This window comes from Leptodactylus fuscus, chromosome 1, assembly GCF_031893055.1.
Source record: "Leptodactylus fuscus isolate aLepFus1 chromosome 1, aLepFus1.hap2, whole genome shotgun sequence".
In the NCBI taxonomy this organism is placed as follows: Eukaryota; Metazoa; Chordata; class Amphibia; order Anura; family Leptodactylidae; genus Leptodactylus; species Leptodactylus fuscus.
The window spans coordinates 289,559,086-289,585,942 of record NC_134265.1 but is presented as its reverse complement, the minus strand read 5'-3'; the positions used below and the strand labels follow the sequence as shown (position 1 = coordinate 289,585,942).

General features: G+C 41.1%; 1 protein-coding gene across 9 annotated transcripts in view; it reads right to left on the bottom strand.

Moving 5' to 3' along the window:
* Positions 1-26,857, bottom strand: part of RAPGEF2 (Rap guanine nucleotide exchange factor 2) — a 177,055-nt gene that overhangs the window by 75,829 nt on the left and 74,369 nt on the right. For 8 of the 9 annotated variants that reach the window (XM_075287879.1, XM_075287888.1, XM_075287927.1 and 5 more), the window contains exon 4: positions 21,615-21,698. In XM_075287879.1, the coding sequence (XP_075143980.1) occupies positions 21,615-21,698 (84 nt within the window). Of the gene's footprint in view, positions 1-9,911; positions 10,410-21,614; positions 21,699-26,857 lie in introns of those variants that run through there. The other variant, XM_075287939.1, reaches the window with a different exon arrangement.

Genomic DNA, 26,857 nt, shown 5'->3' with positions numbered 1-26,857 from the left:
AATTATCACCAAACAAAGTGTTGATCACACCTTTACCGTCATATCATCTATTGCTAAAAGGATATGGTTTACATATTCAGAATTAGAAAAATGCAATACCACAGCATAGCAGGCAGGATCTGTTCATTCTACAAATGTATGCATACACACACAATCATATAACACACACATACATACAATCCCATATAACTATCTACTCCTAAAGTACATATGCAGGATCTCATACCAGCATGCCATGTTTACTAAACTGCATAGAAATTAATACCATATGGAGTTGCATCATGGGGTAGCTTACATGGGCGCTACAACCACCACAAATTTCTTTTGCTGCAACCAATTAACTCATTTTGGGAGGTCCCACTTGAGTGCCTCAAATTTCACTAAAGCATGCCGGCTGCCATATATCTGCGGACACAGACTGGCGGGTCTGTGAATTCTGTATAAATGTACACCCCCACACACACACACTCAGGTATATTGTACTGATAAACAGTCCCAAGAATAGACCTGCACTTACACGGTGATTGATGACTCTCAAGGCTTAGGCTGCTCCACACACAGGACTAAATTTAGCGTTATTAAAACAAATGGCTCCTCTAATCGACAAAGTGTGATTAAAAGCGCCCAGGAACATGCATGTGACTTACTGCAGGCCGCCCATTATGCCGGACACATCACCGTTCTAGATTAGCAGGGAAAGCTGATTAGTGGATGAAAAACATATTTAGCATGATAAATTAGGTCAGGGCTAGCCACCGAGCCAGACACATGGCAGATATTACTTATAGTACTTTACTGCTAAACTTCACAACATATCAGACAGTGATCTCAGAGCTGGGCACACATGACGCCAGGTACTGGAAACCAAATGTCACCGGCCTTTTACTCTACAAGGCCAGATAAATAATGACAAAGTCGATAAGTCTACAAACTATGCGTAGTACACAGAAATACTGTATGACCTCTTCAGAGAAATGATACAATGACGGCCTGAGAAATGGATCCGATTAACCTCTCAATGACTGGAAGAAGCGAAAATGAGGAACGACTGTCATACAAAAGACTCACAGAAAATACAGTTAGTTCACAAACTTTACACATATCACAACATAGAATCTACACATGACACTGACAACCAGATAGAAAATGCCGCTGCATGGTCCGTGACGTCTTGCTTCATATCCATAGCCAGGAATGCAATTTTAGACCCGGAGAAATTATACTCATGACTTTTGTGGGCGGAACGTTTTTCTTTTCGCATACATGCAAAAATCCAGTCAGCCTGGCCAGGGCACAAAGCTTGCTATTCAGAAAGTGAGAGGGCGTTCAAGGAAAAAAAAAAGGGATCAAAGTGCCCCCGAATCTGGTCATAATAACTGAAATAGAAGTGCAGAGGAAAATTCCACCCATGGGCCCATACTAATTTGTACATATAGCGTATATATAGTAGGAGTAGAGCTAGTAGGACGGGCGATTAGCTACACTTACAAATTGGTGGGTGGGTGGATGGGTGAGGGGCATACAATGAAACAAAGCAGGTATTTGTGAGCTGAAAAAAACGAATTCCCCAGATGAGCAACCCTCTTGCGATCTAGAATTACCCTTGACAGAAACGCTGAGGTGACGTCAAGTCTTATTTCCGAGGCTTTAACTCAAAGATTTGGGTCCTGATTTTTACAGACAGGACTGTCGAGCTATAATACCATTAAAAAATGCATGAGTTCAGCTTCTGAGTACAGCGCATTCTCCTTGACCTCATTCTGACAAAACTATGGCGCTTTCCTCATCAATACATACTTTTAAGTTCTGATGCTTCCTCGACTCGAGCCCCTCCTGCTTCATAGCACTGCATTCAGATACACTGCTTATAGGGCTCTACAGGTAACTTCACATCAGGCAACCCTTTCCAGCTATGCAAATTCACAAAAAGTGTGTCCAGCAAACCAATGTATATAAAATATAACTTTTACTTCATATTCCAATAAAACAGAAACATCTTACATGCTCCAGGAGCAAGACAAAAAGAAGATACCACAGCTTACGCGTTTCGGGACATGTTGTTGCGTCCCTTACTCATAGCATGTAAGATGTTTCTGTTTATATACATTGGTTTGCTGGACACGCTTTTTGCAAATTTGGATATTATTGGCCCTATACAGTCTCGGGCTTGTCCTATGCAAGCCATACAAATCCACATTGGAGCTAGATGCAGCAGTTTTTATTTGCATGATTGCTTCTTTCTAGCTATGGTAAAACGTCAGCATATCAAGAGCACCAATGGCGGTACCAAACAGAACAACCACCTTTTCTGCAACACAATCCAAGCCAAAAAAAAAAAAAACACCTCACACTGAAGTCCTACTATTTTCAATGGGACTGTACGACGGAAGCTTCACTTTTCACTTTCCTGCTCTGTCTATAAACAGCACTTGGGGGTGGTCAATGTCCTGGCCCATAGCAGAAACACAAGGCTCAGCCTCCATTTTCTATCTAGTTCTATAGCAAAAATACAAGTCAGATTTATTTCTTCTCCACATATATTACGGCTGCATGACCAGTCCCTTAGTGGTCAGAACTCTAACTAAGGCTCAGTTCACACAGAGTATTCTGGTCAGGAAACTGACAACACAACAGAATCCAATAGAGGTCTATGTAGACCGCTATATTACTTTTTTCCTGTGAGCGGCATGTTCTCGTTCACGGAAAAAAAAGAAGCGAGCTGCCCTTTCTTCAGGTGGATTCCACGGCCCAATAATTTGGGCCTACTCCGGAGCGGGAAGCCGCGACTGTCGCAGCAGACATATTTTGGTCTTATTCTGACACTGCTTCCCACGTCAAAATCAGGTCCAAAATACGCCCCCCTTGCCCTGTGTGAACTAGGCCTAAACCAACACCTATCTACAACCAGCTAAAAAGGAAAACACCTACTTGCTACAGTGTACATTGTAATTTTTAACTTATTTTCACAATTATTTTAATTCCTTCTCAAAACTCTTTGCCAGTCAGGGCTATTCATCCTAATGACCCGACATGAGAACAAGCAAGAAAGGCCCAAAGAACCAGTCTGGCCAGATTTATTGCCTCAGTCCATCATAATAAAAAATACACCTCAGGCTAAGGGTTATCTTCTCAATATACAAACAATTACACAAGTCATTTATCATTTATACAAAATTCATAAAGCAGATTTTTGTCTAGTAAACTAGATTGCGCAGTATGGACAGCAAAGATGCTTAGAGGAATAAGCCGAGCATGTCCTAACACATACAGTAGGTCTGCACCTTGTTATCTGCGTTACCAGTATGGCAGGAATCTCATATTGCACATTTTTGTTACTGCTTAGTCACTTTCTGTAAGTTTAGGACTCTACGGCTTCTACTCCTGTGCACAATATGGCACAGCAGTCACAAAATCCAATGAATGGATCAATGTCTTTCACATGATACTATACCAACACCCAGCGTCTCGCCACTGGCACCATACCAATCAGCTTCTTGGTTAAGCAATGACAGAATCTTCCTCTCTCCATAGGGGAGAATAAGAAAATAAGCTATTGTTCAGGACATGGCTGAACGTGTCAGGATAACCAAAAGCACTCGATAATCTAAATATATAAAGCCCAAAGTATAAAGTTCACTCAACAGTAGCAGCTCAAAATGGAAAGTGCAAAGGGCAAGTATCTGACCTCTCGTTGAAAGAGAAAGGCCGTAAATACTTGATCTCATTTCAACAGGAAATGCTTTGGGCACCAATTTATTAAGTTAGTGGCTTTCACTGTGAAAATAGCCTCCGCAAAATAGGAATGACCTCATATGACCAATAACTGCTACATCTGGAAAACAAGATCTACCAACATGCGCAGGAGGGTTGTATAAGCTGTACCGTACTCCTACAGTAGTAAAAAAAAAAACTTTAGTCGCAAAAATAAAAAAATCATTCCTCATTTGGGCTAAGGCCACATGTTGTAGGAGCGCAACATATTATGGCCATTGCAGAAATGCAGTGTGTGTGGTGGTATGGGGGGGACGACGACTGCATTTTATAGTCCCAGCAAAGTGAGCCAGATTTTATTTAAAGGAAACCTGTCAGGGCAATTTTGACCAAAAATCATTCCAAAAAAAGTCTCAAGCTCCAAAAACCGCTTCCTAAATAGGAAGCGTTTTTTTATTTCTGGATCAAATTACGCCACACATAATTCAAGTGTGAACTTAGCCTTAATGTCCCAAATCGCCCTGACATGTTCTGTTTAATTTTTTCCACACATTACAGTAAGCGTGTAAGAAACATTCAACATTTTCCCTATGGACTTATGCAAAACTGAAAAATGTCTTCTGCTGCGTTTTTTTTGCCGCAACATTTTTTTTAGCTTTGTTTCGCTACATATAGCCTTAAGCTACATTCACACAAGAGTGATTAAAGGACGTCACACAACAGCATTAGATTCAATATCAGTAAATGGGGGCTTTTCACACCATTTTCACTGATCTGTTGGTCTGTTTTCACAGATCCGTGAAAACGGGTGCCCCGTGGGTGCAAGATGGTCGTGAAAAATGGACATTTTTCCCCTTAGTCGTCTGAATTGAGTTGAAAAGGAAAGCTGGGAAGAAGTATGTCACCCCCTGAAATAGGAAATATGTCTTTAGGGTCACCTATAGGTAGCTAGTAAACACATACATCAGGAAACGACCCATTAACGAGATCTGAAACATGACTAAGGTTTTCAGTCAAATCCAAAACAATTTGGATCAATTATCAGGATTAGAAAAAGACTAGAAACTCGACTTGTTTCTGGAGTGGGAACACCCATTCGGCTATACTCCTCTTGGGGTGAGTTGGTGGAGGGGGTTAAAATTGGGCTTTTTGTCATGACAGATATAAAGATTAGGAAAGTAGAAACACGGCACAGGTAACTGGACTGGTTTTTAGGATGGACTCGCCCATTAGCTTTATTCTTTGCTTTAAGGGGGGGGGATATAACATTTCATTATGCATTGTGATCATTTTCATTTATATATAATTTACTATCCCAGTCATCCCCGCTATTCCTAGCTGGCTACGTCGACATGATGCAATAAGGCAATGGATGGGTTACTGTTTCATCTAATAAGAATATCCTCAAGTGAACTTCCATAATTTAAACAGGGTGTGCTCCGTGTGTACGAGAGGGATCCTGAATGAGATAGTTTGTTTCTGCACAGTCTCTGACAAATAGGTCTGCAACAAAAATACCACCATATGTGTGTCATTTATAGAGCTCCACTCCGAGCGCTGCCTCATACTACCATCTACATGCACAACGTCTTGTGAGGAATTTAGCAAACTAACCGTGAAAAAAGTGAAACTTGCCTTAATTGTCATTTGTTATTCCCTTTCTTGTGCCTGTATATTGTAATTTCTCAGTCTGGCATAATGTGGACCTGTCAGCTCTGCAGACATGTCTGTTTTACTAAATACTCGTATTCTCCATGACATAATCCTGGAACAGATTTTCTTACAGCTCTACTTCAGCCGTCCCTCTGTTACTCCTACTAGAAATTGTTGAACATTTTTATAATACATTTAAATTATTTTACTTCCTGTAGAAAATAGGCTGTAAAGTTTTCACTAACAACACTAAGTGTTGGCAAAGAGATCTGTCCCAAATTCACTGTGTATTATCAGTATGTACAAATTATAGCAAATGACAAAGGGGGGAAGGGTTAATTCAAGTAACTGTAGTCTCCATGACGGGGGTCAAAATACATATGTTTTATTGAAATACATTGTTTTTCTCCAGTATCTATCGATATGGATTAAAGTTTTGTTGATGGTGGAGTTTTTTTTAATTTTTTGGAACTAATCTCCCAAGAAGTGCTTCTGGTGTCATAAGAACACAAAGATTGTTGCTCTAACACGTCCCAGTCTCTCCCTAATGACCCCGACTTCTTGATAAATGGCTGACAGAAGCTGGAAAACTCCTATTTCATGAAAATGTCAGGGATTGCATTGCTGTAAAAGTAGATATACAAACAAACTAGGAGTAGAATTCATCATACAATATTGATAAACCGTATAACAGAGTTAAAAGTAATTCATCTTTTATGAAGTCAGAGTTGGAATCAGCAACTTCACGACTCTGACTCCACAGCCGTGACCACTAGACCTGTCTTATGAGTCATCACTATTGACCCCAGTTAAACACCCCCTTTACAATAAAGCCATGTGGAGGGGGTTTGGGTTTCTCTCTTTTTTGCATTGTTTTAAATTTTCATTTTGCTAATGTTACTCATAGAATCTTTTGATAACAGGATGCAACTGATGACTATTACAAGAATGCAATAGGATGGCCAGGGCTGCTCCTATTTGGTGGGGGGTGAATGCACTGCATGACCTCAGGCAGTGTTGGTACAAGATTTCCTGTCCATATCAGGAAGTAGCTTGTATGTGGAGCTTGCCATGAAGAGATCTGCTTGCAACATACTTGCCTGGGTGTTAAAGCTATAAACTAGTAATGCAAAGTTATAGCCCACTTTATAACCACTGATACACAAAACCAATGTGCTGTGTGGGGCGCACTGCTGTAGACTGGTTAGCCTCTGACCAGGAAGGCCAGGCTACTTCAGCGCCTCCATAGTCAACTCTCACAAGGCATACTGCTGAACTATAGCTTCAATTTCAGACAACAATGAAACAAGAGGGAAGATCAGACAAGACATTTCTTGTAGCAACCAGCCACTGGGATGCAAATCCATTAGAAGTACGTACATAATGAATAAGCAGCTAGGAAGTTTCCTTTATATGCCTCAGGATTCACCATAGGAATCTGATCTAAGACATTCCTTCAATTACATAACTGCATGACTGCATTCACTGGGTGTGCATGGGGTCTGGGCACATGTGACACTGGAAAAGGACCTCTTTATTTGGAGAATTCTGCATTGTATTTCATTACCCATGTGACAGGAATAACAAAATGCTGAAAGTGGTGTGCTTAGCAGCTACTGTATATCAATGGTCTCTCTCTGTTACTATTTGGCTCTGTTGAAGGTGCCCACTCATTTCTGTGTAGAAGGTACACTTTTATTGACTTATCTGCCAAGCATCCCACTAAATCGTTTTATCCCAGACAACCCCTTTAATTCTCATGCACAGCCTGTATTGATTCAGGTATAAATGAAGAACACGGAGCATCTACTGTACCTCTGTATGTAAGTGCTTGGTCAAGCGTGCCCCTGGTTCTATATTGGTAAAGCAGTGCTGTGGAGTGGGGCCAGTTTTGGATGGAGTTTGTAAAAATTACTGACCGACCCCCGCTTCAAAATAAAATTGTATAATGCGCAATATTGTATAATTATATAGTTTGCTCCATATTTACTTTCATAGCAATTCAATCTTTACTACTTTGTCTGACCAAGACACTTATGTCAGAGCAAGTAGTTTGGGCTTCTAACTCTACAGCCCAGAGGGCGACTGTACATATGCAGCCGAAACACAACCCACCCATGGTAGCAAGATGTGGCAGGTAATAGAGCCCAACATTTTTCTTGTTGTTAGTTTTACCAGCAAAACCAAATGGCCGGTAACAAGTACCAAGCAATAAACATTTAGGGAAAAAAATAAAAACCTAAAGGCACCACGTCACACCCTCAAAGTCACCTTAAACTATATAAGAGTCCATAAAAAAAAAGTAAGCAGTGTTTGCAATCTCTGTGGGATATTTGCTGTTTACTTGAACAACAAGTGGGAAAGCCGAGGAGTGGATAACAAAGAATCATTCAGGAAAGATCAATATGGTTTTGATTTTGTGAACCTTCCCTGAATATAAGAGATTATTACCTCCTTTCCGCACACTTGCAGCAGCTGCCCTGCCCTCCTTAGGACAACAAGACACGACAAGCAGTATGACTAAGGAAAGGCTGAAGCGCTGATAAAGAGTGATTCATGAAGCAAATCCTTTCACTGAGCTGTTGCCTCGCAATAGTATTAGCACTACAAGTTGCCTACAGATTATACTACTTATGGGTAGTAGGTAATGTGAACGCCAATATCTATATTCAGCATACCTTTAATAGTGCCTTCCATTACAGTCTAATACTCTCAATACAAGCGTATAAAACTGCACAGTATGCGTTTTAAATGGAGGTCTGGACAGACATGGAGCTATGCACGTCTGGCCCATATACTGTATTTTGCTACCTACTTCAAATATTCTAGGGTACGAACAAGAACGTAAAGACTAAACATAGAGAAACTCTTTCCTTTCCTAAACTCATACTAAAAACACACAATTATAATACAATGCAGCACTCATACATAGCTTTCAGTCGTATCCATGTAGAAATACAGTATCATGCAACCATGGTTTTCAAGCTGGCACTACACACTTCTGTAGAGGGGGGAAAAAGTAAAGAGGTCAACAGCCTAGTACTTCAAGACGCAGAGCCTGAGACATCCATTCCCTGCATGCTTGGCTTCAGCAGTCAGATATGTAACTTTGCAGGACACTGGCAGATTTACAGTATTAAGTATCTGGATATTGTCCATTTTGGCTGTAACCCTCTGTATAATAATTGGCAGGGTATCTTAGCAGTCCATGAAAAACTGATATATTAAATAATAGCATTTTATCTATAAAATACATTCCAAGTTCTGCACTGTGTCGTTTACTTCCTGTATTATATAATAAAACGGAGCTTAAAGCCCCAAAATCTGAATGGGCCCATACTGTGGTGTGGCAAGGCTGATGGGCTCGACAGCGTAGCCATCAAGAAAAGTTATACGTTATATTATTGTTCTGAATCTGCAGATATAATATGTTTGTAATAACACAATGCCGATGGTACAGTTCTGAAGGAGTCGTTCAGACAATTCTGTAGGGAATTACAATTGGAAGCAACTCCAGAATGGGATGCTATAAGTGGAAGGCACTAGCAGGGATCTCAATGTCTCCTGCCAGTGACTGCCTAGATGGCCATATTCAATGAATACCACCTAACACCCCAATAACACCCCCATTTTAGCTCATGTGTCCACATGGTTCCAGTATGATATTGTTTTTCCCCAGAGGAAAAGTCTACTAGTTTATTTTATTACTGTGCACTGCCAAGAGGTCAGGGTTCAGTAATATGGTTGCACATATAACTGGATGAATTGCCATTTTTAACGTGAAAGAAAATAATTAATGTATCATGAATGATTACAGATAAAAGAAATGGACTATGATCACTCAGGGCAATCTAAGTGCAGGAAAGCTGCACCAAAATCTGCACTATAAATCTATATTATACTTAAGTAGACTCCAGATGTGAACTTTACGCTTTATGATATAAGGAGTTGTTGTCATCTTTGTGCAGGAGAAGAGTATTTCAAATAAATCTGCAAAAAGCCCGACATCCATGTACATTTTTTTCTTTATTGTATAAATGAAGTTTTGAAAATCCCATTCAATTAAACTGTATTGGAGCGCCTAAGGGCTCATTCAGATGGGCATATATACTTTCTGTCTCTCTGCGGTTTCTGTGTACAGTTGCACGTGTGGACGAAAAAAAAAAAATCATAGTATGAAATATTTGGTCCATGCTGCGGACGACACAGACATGGAGACAACTGTACCTGATGGACTTCTGGTCCGTGTCTCCCACAAAAATCTGTTTTTCCTTAAGAGTTCACGTGAACATATAGAAACAAACAATGTAGTAGATTAAGCTTTCTCATTCATACTGTAAATTTGTTTTGGAAATTCGATATTAAATTTCATTACAGAAGACGGATATATAGCAGTAAGACAAAAATCTTAGAAATATTCAGTTAGTACAATATATTGAGCCGCACTGAGCCAGTTGCTGTAATGGAGAACACGGCAGACATAACCCATAACAGTATCTACCTGTATAACAGGTAAGTAAGAATGTGCACGGCGTTCACATACTCACCTGTCTATATGCTCTACAGCCACAGGGTATTTCATTAACCCCTTAATTCAGTGTCCAAAGGAGGAATAAAAAAGGTTTTCCCCCGATGCAAACCCAATTCAGATTCCAGCTTTAGTTAAATCCAAGGGGAGACTCCAGCTACCTCCATTATTAGGACACCAGCCACCTAAAAAGCCACACAATCCAGGCTGGTGTAGGGAGTCCTAGCCGAAAGCTTCACAAAACAAGTTCTCAAAGTGTTTGTTGTGTGGCTGGATTTACTTGGATGACACAACAATCAATGGATTCCATGTGGAGAATTACAGAGAGGAAATATCAGACATGGGTTCCAAGACAAACACAATCCAAGCCCTTCCTTCATAGCTGTCCACGCTGGGTCCCAGAACTAAGCGTTGCAAGCAGAGCGGAGGGAAGCAGCAGCCAAGTCTCCCAGAGATGACGTATCCAGGAACATGGAAGTGCTTACTTGATTCTCCTTACTTTGAGCAGGAATGCTAAGCCGGCCATAGAGATAATGAAATGTCTGTGTATTCCCACAGTGTCTGGGCGTTGCTGGAGCTAGTCAGTCCTGGCTGCTTGTCCTGGGCTCCATGTAGGAAGCAGTGGTGTAAGACAGAAGCTGCAGCTACTGCTGGATGTGCTGTCACCACTGCTCCCTTCTTCAGGGCCTCCCATTTCACATTCCTCTTTTGCACGTCAGCTATAGTCCGGAATGTCACTTCTCAGGCCTGGAATGTAAACTTGTTCATCACCAGTGTTAATGGAATCTGTGAGCCCCCCAGCCCCCACTGCCAGCCAGGAATGATGGGAAGGAGGAGGGGGGAGAAATCTACTTAGCACTTCTTGTCTGGGTGGGACCTGGGAGGCAGTGAGACATGAGCTGTTCACACACACCTGTGGCACCAAGTGTTGGAGGAGCTGAGATTACAGAGAAAGTCATTAACCCTACTGTGTCTCCGAATACTAGGCAGCTTTATTACAATGTGACTGTGGAGTCAGGTATTACATACAGTACTGACATCATACAAGTGGCAATGTACATTGCTTAGGTCCCTCAGTGATGGGCTCCCACTGCTTTTTGGAGAAAGCTCCTGACACTTAGGCCACAAGTGTGTCCTTTCTTCAGGCCAGTATATGTCAGTATATAGTCATAGGAAAATGCACTCAGCCAGGTTCACACAGGAAAGGATTGTCAAGCCTAGCACATACCTGGTGTTTTTAGGGAGGTTTTTTTCCCAATATTGGCTTAAGTGGGAAAGATCAAGCTGCTTAAGGAGCAGAATCCTCCTCAGCGATTACAGGTCTTCCTCATTGCAACCTGGAAGCCATATCTACTTTCCATGGCACCTTGTAAGAGGCGGTAAAATGGTATCTGTGTGTAACTCTGAACACTATCCTTTACAGTGCAAGTGCGCGGACGAAGAGGACAACAGTAACAGAAGTCTAAGAAAACTGGTCATACATATACGAGAAAACTGGCCAGGACTGGACGACTGTAGTATACAAGTATGTATAATCTGGAGACTGGACCCCCTGTCTCTACCTCCACACACAATAGGAGAACTCAGCATGTTGAAATGCAAAGCCTAATAAGAGATAAAATGCCACCCCAGGTGTCCGGCAGCCAATTCTTTACCTCTCCCCATTCTGAACACATATGCATAACATGAGTAAAAACTTGCACTCTCTCACGTCTATGCGTTACATCTCTATCTAATCTTATGGCAGCAGAGTTAGCTTCATACAACAATATTTGGGAAATGTATTCAATCATGCACTGAAGACGCCATTTTTCACCACAACAGTTTAGTTGCAGCAATGTCTATAAAACAGAAATCTTCTCCTTTGGCATCAATGTATTCATACTGGAAGAAAGTGTTACTGACATTAGAAAGTGCATTGGTGAGATCAGTATGGCTTGTCTTGTTTAGTCTAATGGTAGAGATAACATGGAACCTGAGCCACCCTGAAGCCAGTATATCTATGTATTACATTCCCCTTTTATCAGAAAATCAGAACAACCTGCTGGGACAAGTCTAGGCACAAACTATACGTCTCCGCCACTGTCTGCCAGACTCACAAGGCTTGTGTATAGGACAGTATAGCTCCTATCCACTTTATAGAAAATGTGTGTATCTGACAACAGAATTATATGTGCACTATAGTCTTCTACTAACACCTATTGTTATCAGGATTTACTGCTGCTGCTCCCACCATGGTTCCCTGCAGTGCCTTTCAATGGCTCTTGTACACTAAGTATACAGTATACATCTGCTGCATGCAAGTTTCTCTATTATATGTCTTAGGCTAGGTTCACATCTGTGCACGAGTCTCCAACATTGGGGTCCGCTGGGCGACCCCAACAATAGCGAGCTGGACCACTAAAGCAGCGGTTACAATGCATTGCAAGGGTTGGTTGCCCCATCCCACCTGCTACAGACAGGGCGTTGCATCACACACAGTCACCGTCCTACACCCACCAGCTAATAAAATGTTCCCCCTATACACACATGGTGGGATCCATAACAAGCGAGATCCTCCATACATTCTAAAAACAAGTCTACATCTGGAACCCTCTCCATTATGGGTAACAACAGTATTTTGTCCTCCTGAGTATTTGGATTGCCCCTCAGCCAATCAGGTAGACCTCTTAGTGCCGGCGCTGTATTGGATTGTAGACTACTCGGATACTGTGCTAGATGACACATAGTAGTGTCCATATAAGTGACTGGTTTTATGGCTCTCTTAGTTCCTCGTGCACGCTGTATAACTGCTGGCAGTATGGGAGTGCACCTTATCAAAGGATATCAAGAAAACATATATTTGCTTGTAAAATCAGAAGCAGTGCCTAACTTACAATCACAAGCAATCCAATGGATCCCAGGGCATCTCACATACTAAAGCCAATGGCGTGAGCTCACAGTTCTCTTCCTGTAGACTCATTTCCTCTACACATCAGACATGACACTTCACTGTCACATGCAGCCTATCCTCAGCAGAATCATATGAAGGGTCAAGCCACAACTTCTCAAAAGATCAGCAATCTTACTTTTCTGAAAAATATTTCCAGAAATGGACAACACGGGAAGCCCTAAATTCGGATGTTTACGGTTATCAATAGGAGGTCATAAATGTTTGATCAGTGGGTATCTGGCCTCCGGGATCTCCATATATTTTGCACAGAAAATAAGCAAAAGCATTTTGTATACCCAATTGCAGGGGTGTACAAAGTTTTCAACTTATCAGCAATCTCAGAAAAAAGGCCCTTCGCCGATCACAAAAATGAAGCTTAGCATGGCAACAGGGTTGCTTTTGGGTTACGGTTGTCTCATCCTGCAGCGTTGTACTTTAATGGCATTGTAGCATTACATAACATGTGGATGAGCGGTACGTCTATTTTTTTCTTGGTTGTTGGTGTACAAAGTTTTTAACATATCACCTATCTCAGGCGATCAGAGTATGAACATTACAAGGATCCCATTGCTTCATGTGAACGGAGCAGTAGCGACACGTGCACTGCCACTCCATTCAGCTCTACAGGATCCTTGGTCTTGTGATTGGTGGGGAACCCAGTGATCAGACCCCCATAGATCAGATATATCTCCTATACTTATATAGGTGATAGGATAACAACTTGGTATATTCCCTTTACTCACGTGGATCCCAGTAATGAGAAGGCACTACATCTGTTCCTGGCAGATTGGTTTATTGAAAGCCTTGTTATAGTAAGACACACATGGAGAATCTGTTGAAAAATTTATGTGATTGCCCCATTCATCTGAACGGGTTTTACTGAAATTGTATACTTGCTGGCTAAAAAAATAAATTGAACTGTATTCAAGTCACAAGAATTTCTGCAACAAATCTACTGTGTGAATGTGTTAAGGTATACTTGCAGACCTGCTTAAACTCATTACTCACTTTATTAGTAATGGGAAGTAGTCTTCTAGTAATGTTTGTATTCACACCAAGCTGATCAATAGAATTGCCTGTGGTAGAGGCGGGCAGACCTCACCATGTATTGTTCAGAACAAAACAATAGGCCTGTTCTGCTTAGTATTGAATAGCATGTAAATACAAGATATAATGGAAGCCAAGAGGTCAATCCACCTGCACAGGTAACAATGAAAGTGGAGGAGGGAGCTCCACCAGCTTATCAGTAATGAGTCTATATGCATATAGTCATATGCGTATACAGGTGGCCCTATAGAAGGCCATACAACTATACTCCTGTCCCTTTCATGTGGATCATTAATAACCTATGCCATTGATGTGCACAGATGTCTGGGACTAAATACTTACAACTAAGTGTTTCTGGACTGATAAATGAAGGCTGAATTCTCACGATTGTAATACCTCTGTATTATATGAACTGCATTACAGCTGCAAACCCCTCCTGGCTGAGGGTCTAATGACCCAAATTATCAGCAGCATAGATCCCTATTGATGCTGTAGGTTCGGGTCATTAGACCTGTGGTCAGGATGGAATTTATAGTTGTAATACGGATAGATTACAGCCGTGTGAATCCATCCTTATAAAGCCAGCTATTCTAACAATTTGTATTAGTTAACCACTGTAGGATAGCACTGTATGAGGATGGCTCTGCATTCTCCCCTCGTATGATGGCACTGCGTTCTTCCATATAAGCAAAGATGTGTCTTGCATGGGTAAATATATATTGGGCAGACGTATTGCAGAAAACTTCTATTAGGTTGAGTGTACACCAGTGTTCGAACTCCGTTCGGGGTTTCTGTCCCCGAATCCGCAGACCCCATTGTCACAAGTTACCTCTCACCACAGGATAAGAGTAACCTGCTGATCAATATTGGTCTGACTGTTGGGATCCCCACTGAACACAAAAACTGAGCAGTAGATTGAAAATCAGCAATGACACTGTTCGGATCAGCCGTTCCGAACAGCACGCTCCCATAGAAATGAATGGAAGCACCTGGCACGTACACTTTGCCGGCGGCCGGTCGCCGTGCCAGGTGCATCCATTCATTTCTATGGGAGCGTGCTGTTCGGAACGGCTGATCCGAACAGTGTTCGCTCATCTCTATATAATGATTATATGTCAGTTGTTTTTTTTAGGGATCAAGAATAACACGTGTAGCACAGATATTCATTTTAATTTCAATATAGTAAACTGCACTGCAACAATTGTATAAACTGACTTTCAGATGTGTTTTAAGAAGAGAACAGAACATACACAAGAAAAAAAAATACACTGAAGCTCGTACAATAAAGATAAAATTCTGCAATACTTTTTGAATGTTAAAATATGGATCAAGTGCCACACCAAAAAAAAATATATATTATTTTATATATTATATATCAAAAGCAGTTTATTAAAGGGGTCTCCCAGGATTACATACTGATAGGGGTTAAACTGTGGGTACAGTCATGATCATCTGTTTGAAGGCACCATGATAAGACCAAGGTCAGCGGATTCTTTATTATTTACATCGCTCTGTGCACCATTACGCCATTCCCTCAGAGGCCCTGCTGGGCATTACAGTGGGTATTTCAGATGAATAGAACAGAGCTTAATACTAGACAATTAATATATATATACAGTATATATATATATATATATATATATATATATATATATATATACACACACACACACACTCTATATATATATATATATATATATATATATATATATATATATATATATATATATATATATATATATATAGTGTGTTTGCAACATTTGTAGCAAACCTGTGGTGCCCTCCAAACTGTACACATTTTTAATTTGCATGTGAATATGGTTCTACCAGGCCCCCCCTACCTCATTTATTCTCAGGGGCAGGGCACCAATTACTCCTTATGTGAATGGGGCCTTATATGTAGCAGAATACCGTGTGGTTCTCACAGTTTAGCATGAGCTACCAAATTTATTTTAAAAATCAAAAACTACTACAAGCATTCCAGTACGGTTCGCTTCCTGCCACAGCAGTACGGATGCTTCTCACTGAGGATATGTCATGCACATGTTGCACGTACATGGCCACCACATACCAGATCCATGAGCTCAACTGCTGACTGACAGCTGTTCATTATCAATTCCCATCTATGTAGCAGCCCTACAGGAGCATAGAGGGCAAGCATGGCTGGAATCGCTTTCTACCGCCAAGGTTAAACTGCCTAAACCCTCAAAATGCTATCATCCAGAAAACCAGCATGGCGGATAGTGTATGCTGCATGACAGCGTAAGAATACAAGTCGTAAAGCTCAGTATATGATGTATTTGCAAAGTAATAAGTAAAAGCTGCTCTATGGTGAACCTGTTACACTGAACATGTGCATACATCTGCAGACAGTACGTCTTAATCAAGAGGAGTTAAGCAGACAGATATATAGTTTATGGCAAAAGCTACAGTATAACTTATTTCTAGAAATCTCTGCACATTCTGAGCTCAGGAGTCCAGTGGGCGTCGCTATTCAGTGATTGACAGATACCTCCATACACACCCCTCTGAGTAGCACCTCCCACTGGACTAAGTCTAGATCTCACTCAAATAATAGTTTGAGTGACTCTATACAAGATAACACATCCCAATGTGACTAGTCATATCAATCTGCTAAGCTCATCCTGCTCTATAACATTTTTCTGACAAAAAGTCCACTTTAATTCCCCATGTTTGTGGGGATTTCCTCCCATATTCCAAAGACATACTGATAGGTAAAAATGTACATTGTGAGCCCAATATGGGGCTCAGGATCTAATAAACAGTCCACTTTAACCTATTTATTCCATAAACTTAATGAGGAAATACGGAGCAGAAAAACTTAAATGTCAAAGTATCCACTACAAATGTATATATACCAGACCTACTCTGGGCGTTTCTTTTTCCTATGAATTTAGCTCCTTTAAACGCGATGAGTACCCCATGATCGTATCCATTACGACACTTCAGATGTCAGTGCCTTCTCATAACCTAAAAGGGTCAACTGAGTATCTCTTCAAATAGAAGGAACCTAACCTTTTCTCTGACCTATGTCTTAAGACACAATGTGCAACATTTTCAGAGCATGTATAACTATAACTAGCAGCGTTGTGTCAAGATGATATTTTCTAGTTAGAAGCCACCTTCTGAAGATCACCTTCCTAATGTGTCCTTCGTTCCCTGACACACTTCAGTCATGAGTCTGCCCTGAGGAGTCTTTATGTCCACAGTGACCTCTTCATAGCGGAGTGACACGTCCATTTCTCATGGGTTTTCCTGCTGACTGCTCTACAGTATCCAGTTGAAACCCCCTTTTACCCTCCACTGTCATTCTCTGCATGTCATCCCCTCTGATCTATAACAAAAACAGCTTCCAGTATGCGCACCCTCCCCTTTCCATTCAATTCAAGGCATCCCACCGTGCCTTCTTTATTTCTTGGTCCACAACCAGTGACTGGGAGAGTTCACTACAATAGTGTCCTCCTGGGTTTGTCATCTTTGCTGAGTAGAGCGACATAAGAAAGAATGACTAAAATAAGATCTATTATTATAGCAGCTTCTAATGTAGCGGCACTTGTGTATGCCCATTATAGTCCGTGTACAAGTTATATACAAGTCGTTTACCTTAGATACAAGTTTCCCATATTGCAGTCTGTATCTTTAAACCATGCAATATTGACATCGGTTATTGGCTGCACCTGTACACAAAACCCAAGTAGAGATGGAAAGAGCAGGTGATCCAACGCCTGCTTCACAACAGTGTGTTCGGTACATGAAATACGGGCCATATGACAGCCGTATATCACAGAATGTATATGGACACCTACTGTGCCATGCTGATAACTGTGTGTATGGTGAGACAGGGCCTCCTAGCATCACAAATCTCTGAGGCTAGGTTCACACCTGCATCATGGTGTGATTGGTTCTGGTACATTGGAAGACAAGAATCACAAACTGCTCAAATAGCAGACTCATACAGTCTAAAAACAATGGACCCCCAACAGATCCCACTGACTATAATCAGGTGCCCAATGCTTTTAAACAAAGTCCTGGATGGAAAAGTTGTGTATGCAGACTTTATTCCAATGACTTGAGGTGGACACTGCAATGGTTTCTGATCAGAGACTTTGACTTAGATGTGAACATAGCCTGATACTTGGAGACCACTTCCCTGCTCAGTATTTGGTCTGGGAAAAACAGCCAACAAATGGTTCATGTTTCGCGGAATGAACACAAACGTGAAGCCAACCTGAGTAAGAGGGTCTTCGACTGTTCTGTAACATTTAACCCACCACCCAAGATTTTGACAAATCTCCAAAAACCTTTAATATACACATTATCATCACTGAAATCTCCCTCCATACTTACTCTATACTACAGCATAATACTGATAATAAAATTGCATTATGCATAGAATATTTAAGATGTGAAATAATGTATCATGTGCAGATTCTTCCTATTCTATGGTGTGTATATACTATACACACAGCTCATAAACATCCAGATATCTAGAAGCAGCTGCTTAGCCACATATTTAGCATGCCTCAATGCTGTTCAGTACAATGTAAGCACTGTGTAGGAAATAATACTATAATAACTAAATAAAGTCTAAAGAAAACTTTCCTGCCTGCCCCCTTCCCCTAAACTAAACTCCGCAAAGAAAGATAAATGAGAGATGAACTTTCCCTCGCTGTTTGTTGGATTTTCTTCATCCTGACAGAAACAGCCTTGTATAAACCCTGCAGAGCACACAGGGGTTAATCTCCTGCTGATCTCTCCCATTTTAGGCTGGGGCCTGGTTTCCTGGGGACATACATTGAGAATATGCTACAGTCGTTCTGTCAGGGAAATTTAGCATTGTGTTCTCCTGTAAACCATTATGGGGGGAAAAAAATCACCTCAAACTGTTTGTTGTTGCGACTCGCCTGCAGGGATTGTCGCAGGTCTCCTGCAGTTTTTAACCTTTGCCTTGCAGAAACTTTGTGCTGAGGGTATTATTCACCGAATGTGGACGAGATTTATTTAAGGCCACTAGTAGTGAAAAGCAGCTAAAAATGCTGCAAAAACAGGAGACTGTGCAATTCTAAGCAATACTTGTATTTTTCACAGATGTTCTGCTGTTTTACATTCTTAAACATTGCATTTTCACAGATAAAAGCATCTTTACACGCGGCGTGTTCATTTTGAGAGGACATATTTTCTGGCGTGCATTTTCTTTGCAATGTATGCGAGAGATTAAATACAATCTCATTCACTTTGCAGGATAGTAAAACAGTATTTCTGTCCACTGAGTTTCTACAACATGTGGCCTCCGCCAAAATCTCATATTATGCTGTTACTGTAGATCAAAGTGCCGAGTCTGCGGCAGCTGACCTGCTGAAATCCATTCGAGTGTCACCTGTCAAAAGGAACCTGTTGGGGTGATTTTCTGTATGTCCAGAGTTTTAGATCTATACAGGAGGTCACGAGTGACAGTGGACATGACCCAATACATATAGTCTTAACACTGTAGAAAGTGGTAGCATTTGTGTATTCCTCCATAAGATAAGTCTAGTTTAAAACATAACTCCATTACAGCCAGCTGAAAAATCTTCAGATGCATATACATAAGTGTAAAATGGGAATCGAAAAAAACTGCACTCTTCTTCATGGGCTGTGTGTGATACCGCAGCTCATCCCCATACTTCTGAATGTGAGAAAACTGCAATAACACACAGTCCATGGACAACCTGATGCAACATCTCCTAGTTATTGACATCGCCTGTAGACTCCAAGCTGCTTCATTGTTAGCACTAGTGAATTATGGGATAGAATAAAGTAATACATAGCCAATACTAAGGAGGAGTAGTAGGAACAGCCAAGTGACACCAAAATAAGGACAAGTTTTCCTTTAAATGTTTCATCTGTTTGACCTTTAATGATTCACATCTCCATGCTATGGGAAGTGATTCATGTTACCTAGTAAGACTGTGGGTGATTCACACACTATAGGAAGGAAACGCTACTTATACCAGCCCAGGGAACCTTAATAAAAAGGACTGTCCATAGCAAGGAGCTTTTCAAGCACACAAGACAAAGTAATGGTAACAAGTTACTACAAGGAAGGAGAAATGTGAGAAATTATTACCAAAGGGAGAGGCCTCTCCTCCGCATAGTCAGGCAGAATGGAGATAGGCCAATATCAGGAAGGCGTTTTAGGCTAAGGCCCCATGGGCCGTATCCGCAGCACTAAAACGCTGCGGGAAGAACCGCTGCGTGAACGCAATGCGGTTCTTTCCGCAGCGCTTTTAAGAGAAAGTTCACAGAGTTTTCTTCTGTGGACTTTCTCTTAACATTATATCTACGGGAAAGCCGCCGGCGTTTCTGTAGATATAATTGACATGCTGCGACTTGCAAAGCCGCAACGCTTTGCAAATCGAAGCGTTTCCACGCTGCGATCTTTTCCGCAAAGTGGGGATGGGATTAGCATGAATCCCATCCACTTTGCCTGCACTGTACAATGCCATGATTTTTACCGCAGCGTCTCCGCTGCGCACAAATCGCGGCGTTTACGTCCCTTGGGGCCCCTACCTTACAATCCATATGGCTCTCCCGCTACCCCACCAACTCATTGGCTGTATTGTTTAGTATGTGTGCTGATAATCTTCCACCTTTCAGTGCAAGACACACGATAGGCACATTTGCCAAGCCATTTTTAAGACATATATCAAGATATATGCCTCTGTGCCGCTAATACTTTCACTTGAATTGTTAATCACCTTTTAGTTATTCCTTGCTAACATGCTCATGGTTTTACAGGTTTATAACATGCAACAATCAATAAAAGATTGATGATGTAAGTAAACACACACAAGGAGGAATTGGTGTGGGCCTGGGGCTGCATCGTGTGTCTTTACCCTCATGCTGAAAGAAATGTACAATTAGCCAACAAAAGAAAACATGACCCAAGGCCGGGTTTACATGACACTTTTTTGCTTAAGAACTGCATGCAGTTTCCAATAGCAGTAATGAGTAGTACATGTTACCATACATGTCACTTGTCCCATAACAGCCAGTACACCAGAGATCTTCAGTTTAATGGTCATTAGCATAAAGGTGAGAGGCTTAGTAACATGTGCTGCTCATTACTGCAATTAAAACAGTATGCCGTTCATTAGCAGAAAAGCACTGTGTGAACCCGACCTTACCCTAGATTAAAATGGCTGAGGGTGAAAGCGGCTGCCGAGAAAACGGTGTGAAGTGACCCAACCCTCATAGACAATCAGCAAAAACAAATACTGATTTATATATATATATATATATATATATATATATATATATATTTATTTATTTTATTTATTTTTATTTATTTATTTATTTATTTTCAGCCTTTCCATATGAATTTTATATATATATATATTTCCACAAGATTAGACACAGAGGACTGAGCAAAAATAAGAGATTAGGGGAGTTCTTGGATTAGATTTAAAGGAAAAAAAAAAAAAACTACTACTACTAAAGAAAAAAATACTATTAATATACTGTGTGTGTCTATATAGGTCACCATTTGATAATCCAGAATATTTAATCCAGCACATACCATGTCTCTAATGACAGATTGAGGCAATTCTATTACATTTTCGTTCTGAAGAATATAATCTTTTGTTCATTGTTATTAACACCATCAATATACATTTTAGACTCTTACTTATATAAATTTATACAAGAAATATATGATATTGCTGGTACGGCGCAGCCACCTACCTGCTCCTGGGGAGAAACATGGACTCTTTGATGAATACAGAACCAGAAAGAAGAATATACCAGCAACTTCCAATATCATCAGGGCTGAAAGAAGGAAAAAAAAAAAAAAAAGTACTATAAACACCATATATCAGACACCATACTTAATAAGTGTAACTGGTCATCTACATACAATCAAATATTCTATATGTTGAAATGTAAACCACACGCAGCCACCCATGATGTGTACGGAAAGATGAAATGATGAAAAGTGGAATCTTTCTGCTTTCTGAAATCACAGACGGTTGCACAAGACTGGCTTTACCAAAGACAACTTTAGACAGGAAGTGAAACCACCAAGTTGCGGCTTTTTTTTTTGCATTTCCAAAGCTTCTAGTTTTAATTTTAGAATTTTTTTTTTTTCGCATTTTGCCTACAATTTAGCTGATAAGTAAAAATGTAGAAAGTGTTAAGAAGTTCCAATAAAAGAGAAGTAAAAAGTGTGGTGACGATATGGAAGTGAGCAATGAAAGATCCCGGCAGGCTAGAGCTTTTCTCCACCTAGTGGACACATGAGGACTGCCTTGGTATAGCCACCAGGATGGGATAGAACAGCATGGCTACTGTCTACAAAACAGTTATGTTTCATGTAATCTACTGTCAAGGTGCCATTGTAGTGTAGGCTGAGAAAGACTGCGACGCATTTACTCCCTGAATGACGTCTTTACTGGACAAAAGGTCCTTTATGTCACTACAGATAACAGGTCATATAGGACAAAGAAACCACTCCAGAAAGCCAGTCACTGGAAAAATACAAGCTGACCATGCCAACATCTATACTAGATAAGGGTCATGGTAGAACTTTAGTGTGTCATTGATCACATCACCTCTGCGGGATAAATAGCATTGCTGCTAACACTAATGTAAAGTCTATGAGAGAAGGAGGGAATAAACCATTGAACCCCCAATAGTCACTTGTAATATGACATCTATAGTAAACTTGCTGTATCACCATTGCCAGTTTTTTTTTTTTTTTTTTTTTTTTTTTTTTAAGGTCTCCGTCTGTGCCAATCAAAAACACCAAGTGCATGAAAAAAGTGTGGGTGCCACACTAAAAAAAAACGTGCCCAGGATGCTTGCCAAAAAACGTACCCTTCCCCTAAAGGGGAGAGAGGTTCCTGACTCAAACTCTTCCCCACAAGGACCAAAAGGTGACCGAGTGGGGTCGAGTATCCGAAAGGGCCATCTGCCGCAGCAGGATGGCCCTACCAACATCCGTTTTCCCCTCGGGCTGCCACCACCAAGGGTACTCAGGATTACCAGTCGCCAAGTTTCTCTCCGGGCTGCCACCACCAGAGATGCTCCTTGGCTCAGGCAAGAAGTCTGCGCCTGCCCTGGTTCCCCAGGACATGTCAGCTGAAAGAGGGGAGAGACCCATTACAGGCCTCATCCCCGGACAACCATCAGGAAGCGTCCCAAAAGGGTACAGCATCCCTTCGTCGACACACAAAAAGGTGACAGAGTGAAAATAAAAAAGTGAGAAAAACATCTAATAAAGTGGTAAAGTGCCCAGTCAGAGCCCGGTTTATCACCATTGCCAGTTACTGTACTTCACAGTGGGATCCCTGCCACAGCTAACCTGCTGTGAACTAGCAGCATGTGGTGGCCTTAGGGTAACAGTAACAACAATGTATGGGAATATGCAATCATTTAGGCAATCTGATAGTGTTGTGTGAACTTGTTCTGAGCATACCTGCTTACATGAACAGGTCCTTACTAGCTAAAGTGAATGGAGCAGACCTGCAATACCAGATGCAGCCTGTAGGACTGTGTCCAGGGGGGAAATCAGACCTTATTTTTTTTCTAATCCTTGACAACCCCTTGAAATGAATTCAGTCAGGCCTAAAATGAGTCCAACCCAATAATAGTGCCATGTATGGGCCTTTAATAGGATCAGGAATATACATTTGGGCCACAAACCAATGTAGAGATAATCATCTTTTTAGGGATATGCAAATCAGTCTTAAGTACATCAGGGGAAGGGCCAATTTGGCAGAGGTTTCAACAAACAGGCAAAGGATGAAAATGTCATTTACTGCTAAAGGAGCGACATTTGGCAACCATTTTAGAGGACATTCAAGCCACAAGCGGCTGTCTGTAGGCAAATCAGGAATGCCCCCGATGCAAGAGATTTGCATAGATATAAAAAGACTATTTCTTTCTACACGGCTTCATTGGTTTGTGGTCACAAAGAAATGTTTCTGCTCCTATTACCGGCCCGACATGGGACCATTACTGGTTTGGGAGACTTTAAAAAAAATAAAATAAAACATTTTCATAGCTTGTATACATCTGAAAGTAGCTGAAATGAATAGATCTGGTGATAGTCCCGTACTTTCATAGTATTTATCAGTACAATATGCAGCAAAAGATGAAAAGCAACCTACTAGTGTGAGAGGCTACACATGCATTCAGGGGCATACACAGCTCCGACACAGGCTGCACATGTGCAAATGTCTACAAATCCCATTTCTTCATGATCAGTATACACTCTAAACTGATGTAACATTCATACACAATGCTGCATTCTGACAAGTATAAGGAAGTAGAGCTGATAATGTGAGCCTAGAAGAAAGCCTGCAATTCTACTTTATAGAGCGAATTGGAAAAGCCATTTCAGAAACCATTAGCTTGTAGCCAGCAATACATGCTGTGCTCCTGTGGCACGTGACATGGCTGGTACAAAAAGGATGACGACATCCGTCACATTATTATGTTCATCAACCCACCAGCAGCCTGTCATTAGCATCAAGCAGCCGTGGAAATAACCCCCTTCAGCCAGAGGATTGCACTGACTAAATGCTCACAAGTGCCCGACGTATCAGGTCCTCGCTGTGGATGAGCACATACAATGGAAGGGCTCTGGCATCTGGATTTATCAGAGCTCATGTGTTATAGCATTGATCATGATATAGCCAAGCACTGTTCACATGCTGGCAAATATCAGCAGATATTATTCCCAGCAGTATGCCTGGCATATATGATGACAAGACGATAAAAGGCAATATTTTAATGCAGCTGCACCAAATATGCCATTATGTTCAGCTTACAAATATCACAGTGCTTGCACATAGTCGGGGGGTTGCATCACCAATCTACGTCAGGTAGATGGGTGATAACATGGTGTATCCTTGTCACAAGGTTCTTTGTTTGGCCAAAGACGCATCACATAACCTGTTCAGTGCCTCATCTCATTCACCACTTTCTGCGAGGCGCTGACATATTTATTATGCCAGAAAAGCGGTGTTAGCTATACAGAAAATCTATGATAAATCTATGAAAATCTTCTTGATAAATCAGGTGCACCTTGTGCCTGTCGGGGCCCTTTATTAAGACCATAAAACAGTCTTAATAAACCTGCCCCATGCCATTGAAATGTATTCACTCTATTATCAAGAGTTTGCTATGGCTACATCCACTTCCATGTGGTCTGGGAAAGATGGTGGTCTTCTCAGAGAGGTGGTCTTTTGGAGAAGTGTATATATGTGTGTACAAAACGAAAACCACACAGACAAGAATGATATTGGTATTGTGTACTAAAAACACAATCTATTGACGTCAAACAGTTTTATTTTAGTAAGCATTTAGATATTTCCCACATAGTTTTATATTAAAGTGCCCATTGAGGTGGCCATGCCCGTCTGACTAAGGCCCTTCCAGCAGCTACCTCAGCCGGAGCTCAGGGGCACCCTTACCCATGGGCTTAGATTTCATTCAGATGCCCTAATTTAGTAAATCTTTAGTGACTGCTACCATCTTAAATAAAGTTTGGATTACAAAGGAAAAGGGGGAAAGGTTTATATCACTTCATTGTTTGCTTTTCTGTTCACCATCCCCAAGGTACAGGCCTTTAGAGTATGGAGCAAGGATGGACCAAAGTCTGGGTAAGTGGTAAAGAAAGTGAGCCAACGGAAGAGAGGGCACTCCGACCCGAGCCCCCAGCTGTGTCTCAGCAAACATTAGCCCTTCATATCTAGCAGGAAAGATCTGAAAACAACAATGCTTGATTTACTGCAGTGCAGAGCTGGCATGGCTCCAGCACAACTTTGCCAACTGCCTGCTTAATAGGAGGTATAATACACCTTTGGGAAGAGTGAAAAAGCAATAGAGCGGCCCTTCTGTAGAAGCCCTTTGCATTATTAAATATCCTGCTGGATGACTTTCATGTTGTCTTCTGGACGGGCAAGGAGAAAGAAGAGATCCGACAAACATTAGTATGCTGGCACATCCTCCTCCCAGACCGGTCTCTTATTCACACTTACCTTCCTCAATCCAATATGCAGAGCTATTTTAGCACATTAACTATAAAATGATTAACACAAAACTGTCAAGTGTGAAGCAGGCCAAGAATAAATAAATGAAAAAAAAATTAAAAAGGATAATGTGAGGTAATCCAGATCTACAGTATAACTGTACCCCTGGTGGACCAAGCCTGTCCATGTATTACATGCTTGTCTCTTTATTGGACGGTATGTAAAACTTCATACAAGGCCTCTGCAGGTCTCTGGCATAACGTAATACAAGGGGTAAAAGGCATCTGAAGAAAAGGGTCACTTGTCTTGTACTGGACACTTCTGTGTGGTCACCAAGGGGGATGTAATATGACTAACAGCTCTGGTAGAGGGTCCTGCTCTATAAGTACCCCCCAGATCCCCATCATAGGCCTCTCACCCAGCTGTGCAGTCATAAAGGACAACCATTGTGAAAACAGATGAGTGTCTGGTTGACATATCTTAGACAGGTTGCAAGGCCTATTAAAGGGTTGGACACTGATATATTCGATAGTCACCTTCCTACAAGTGGCACCAGACGTACAACTTTTATATAGTACCATAAGTAGTATAAAAGGGTAGGATGAAGTCTTGTCTATAGACAATCACAGACATCCCTGTATACTTGACATAAGCACTAGGGAACGTTTATCAGTACAGTGCGTTTGCACAAAGTCATGTACTCGACATTTTTGGCACAATTTGCCACATAATCTGGGTGCAAGCCATGTAATCTATTTCCCACATTTTCTTTCATTCTTCTTCAAGTCATCACATAGTAAAGAAGCCATGCAAATTTTCAATACATTAAAAGTTGATGGCTGCCATTTATTAAAGGGAGTCTGTCGGCAAAAGAAAATCAGCATCAGACTAATGGATAGTACCTTGTAGAGAAGTTTCTACGCTTTCCAAAGATGTCTTAATTAATCTTCT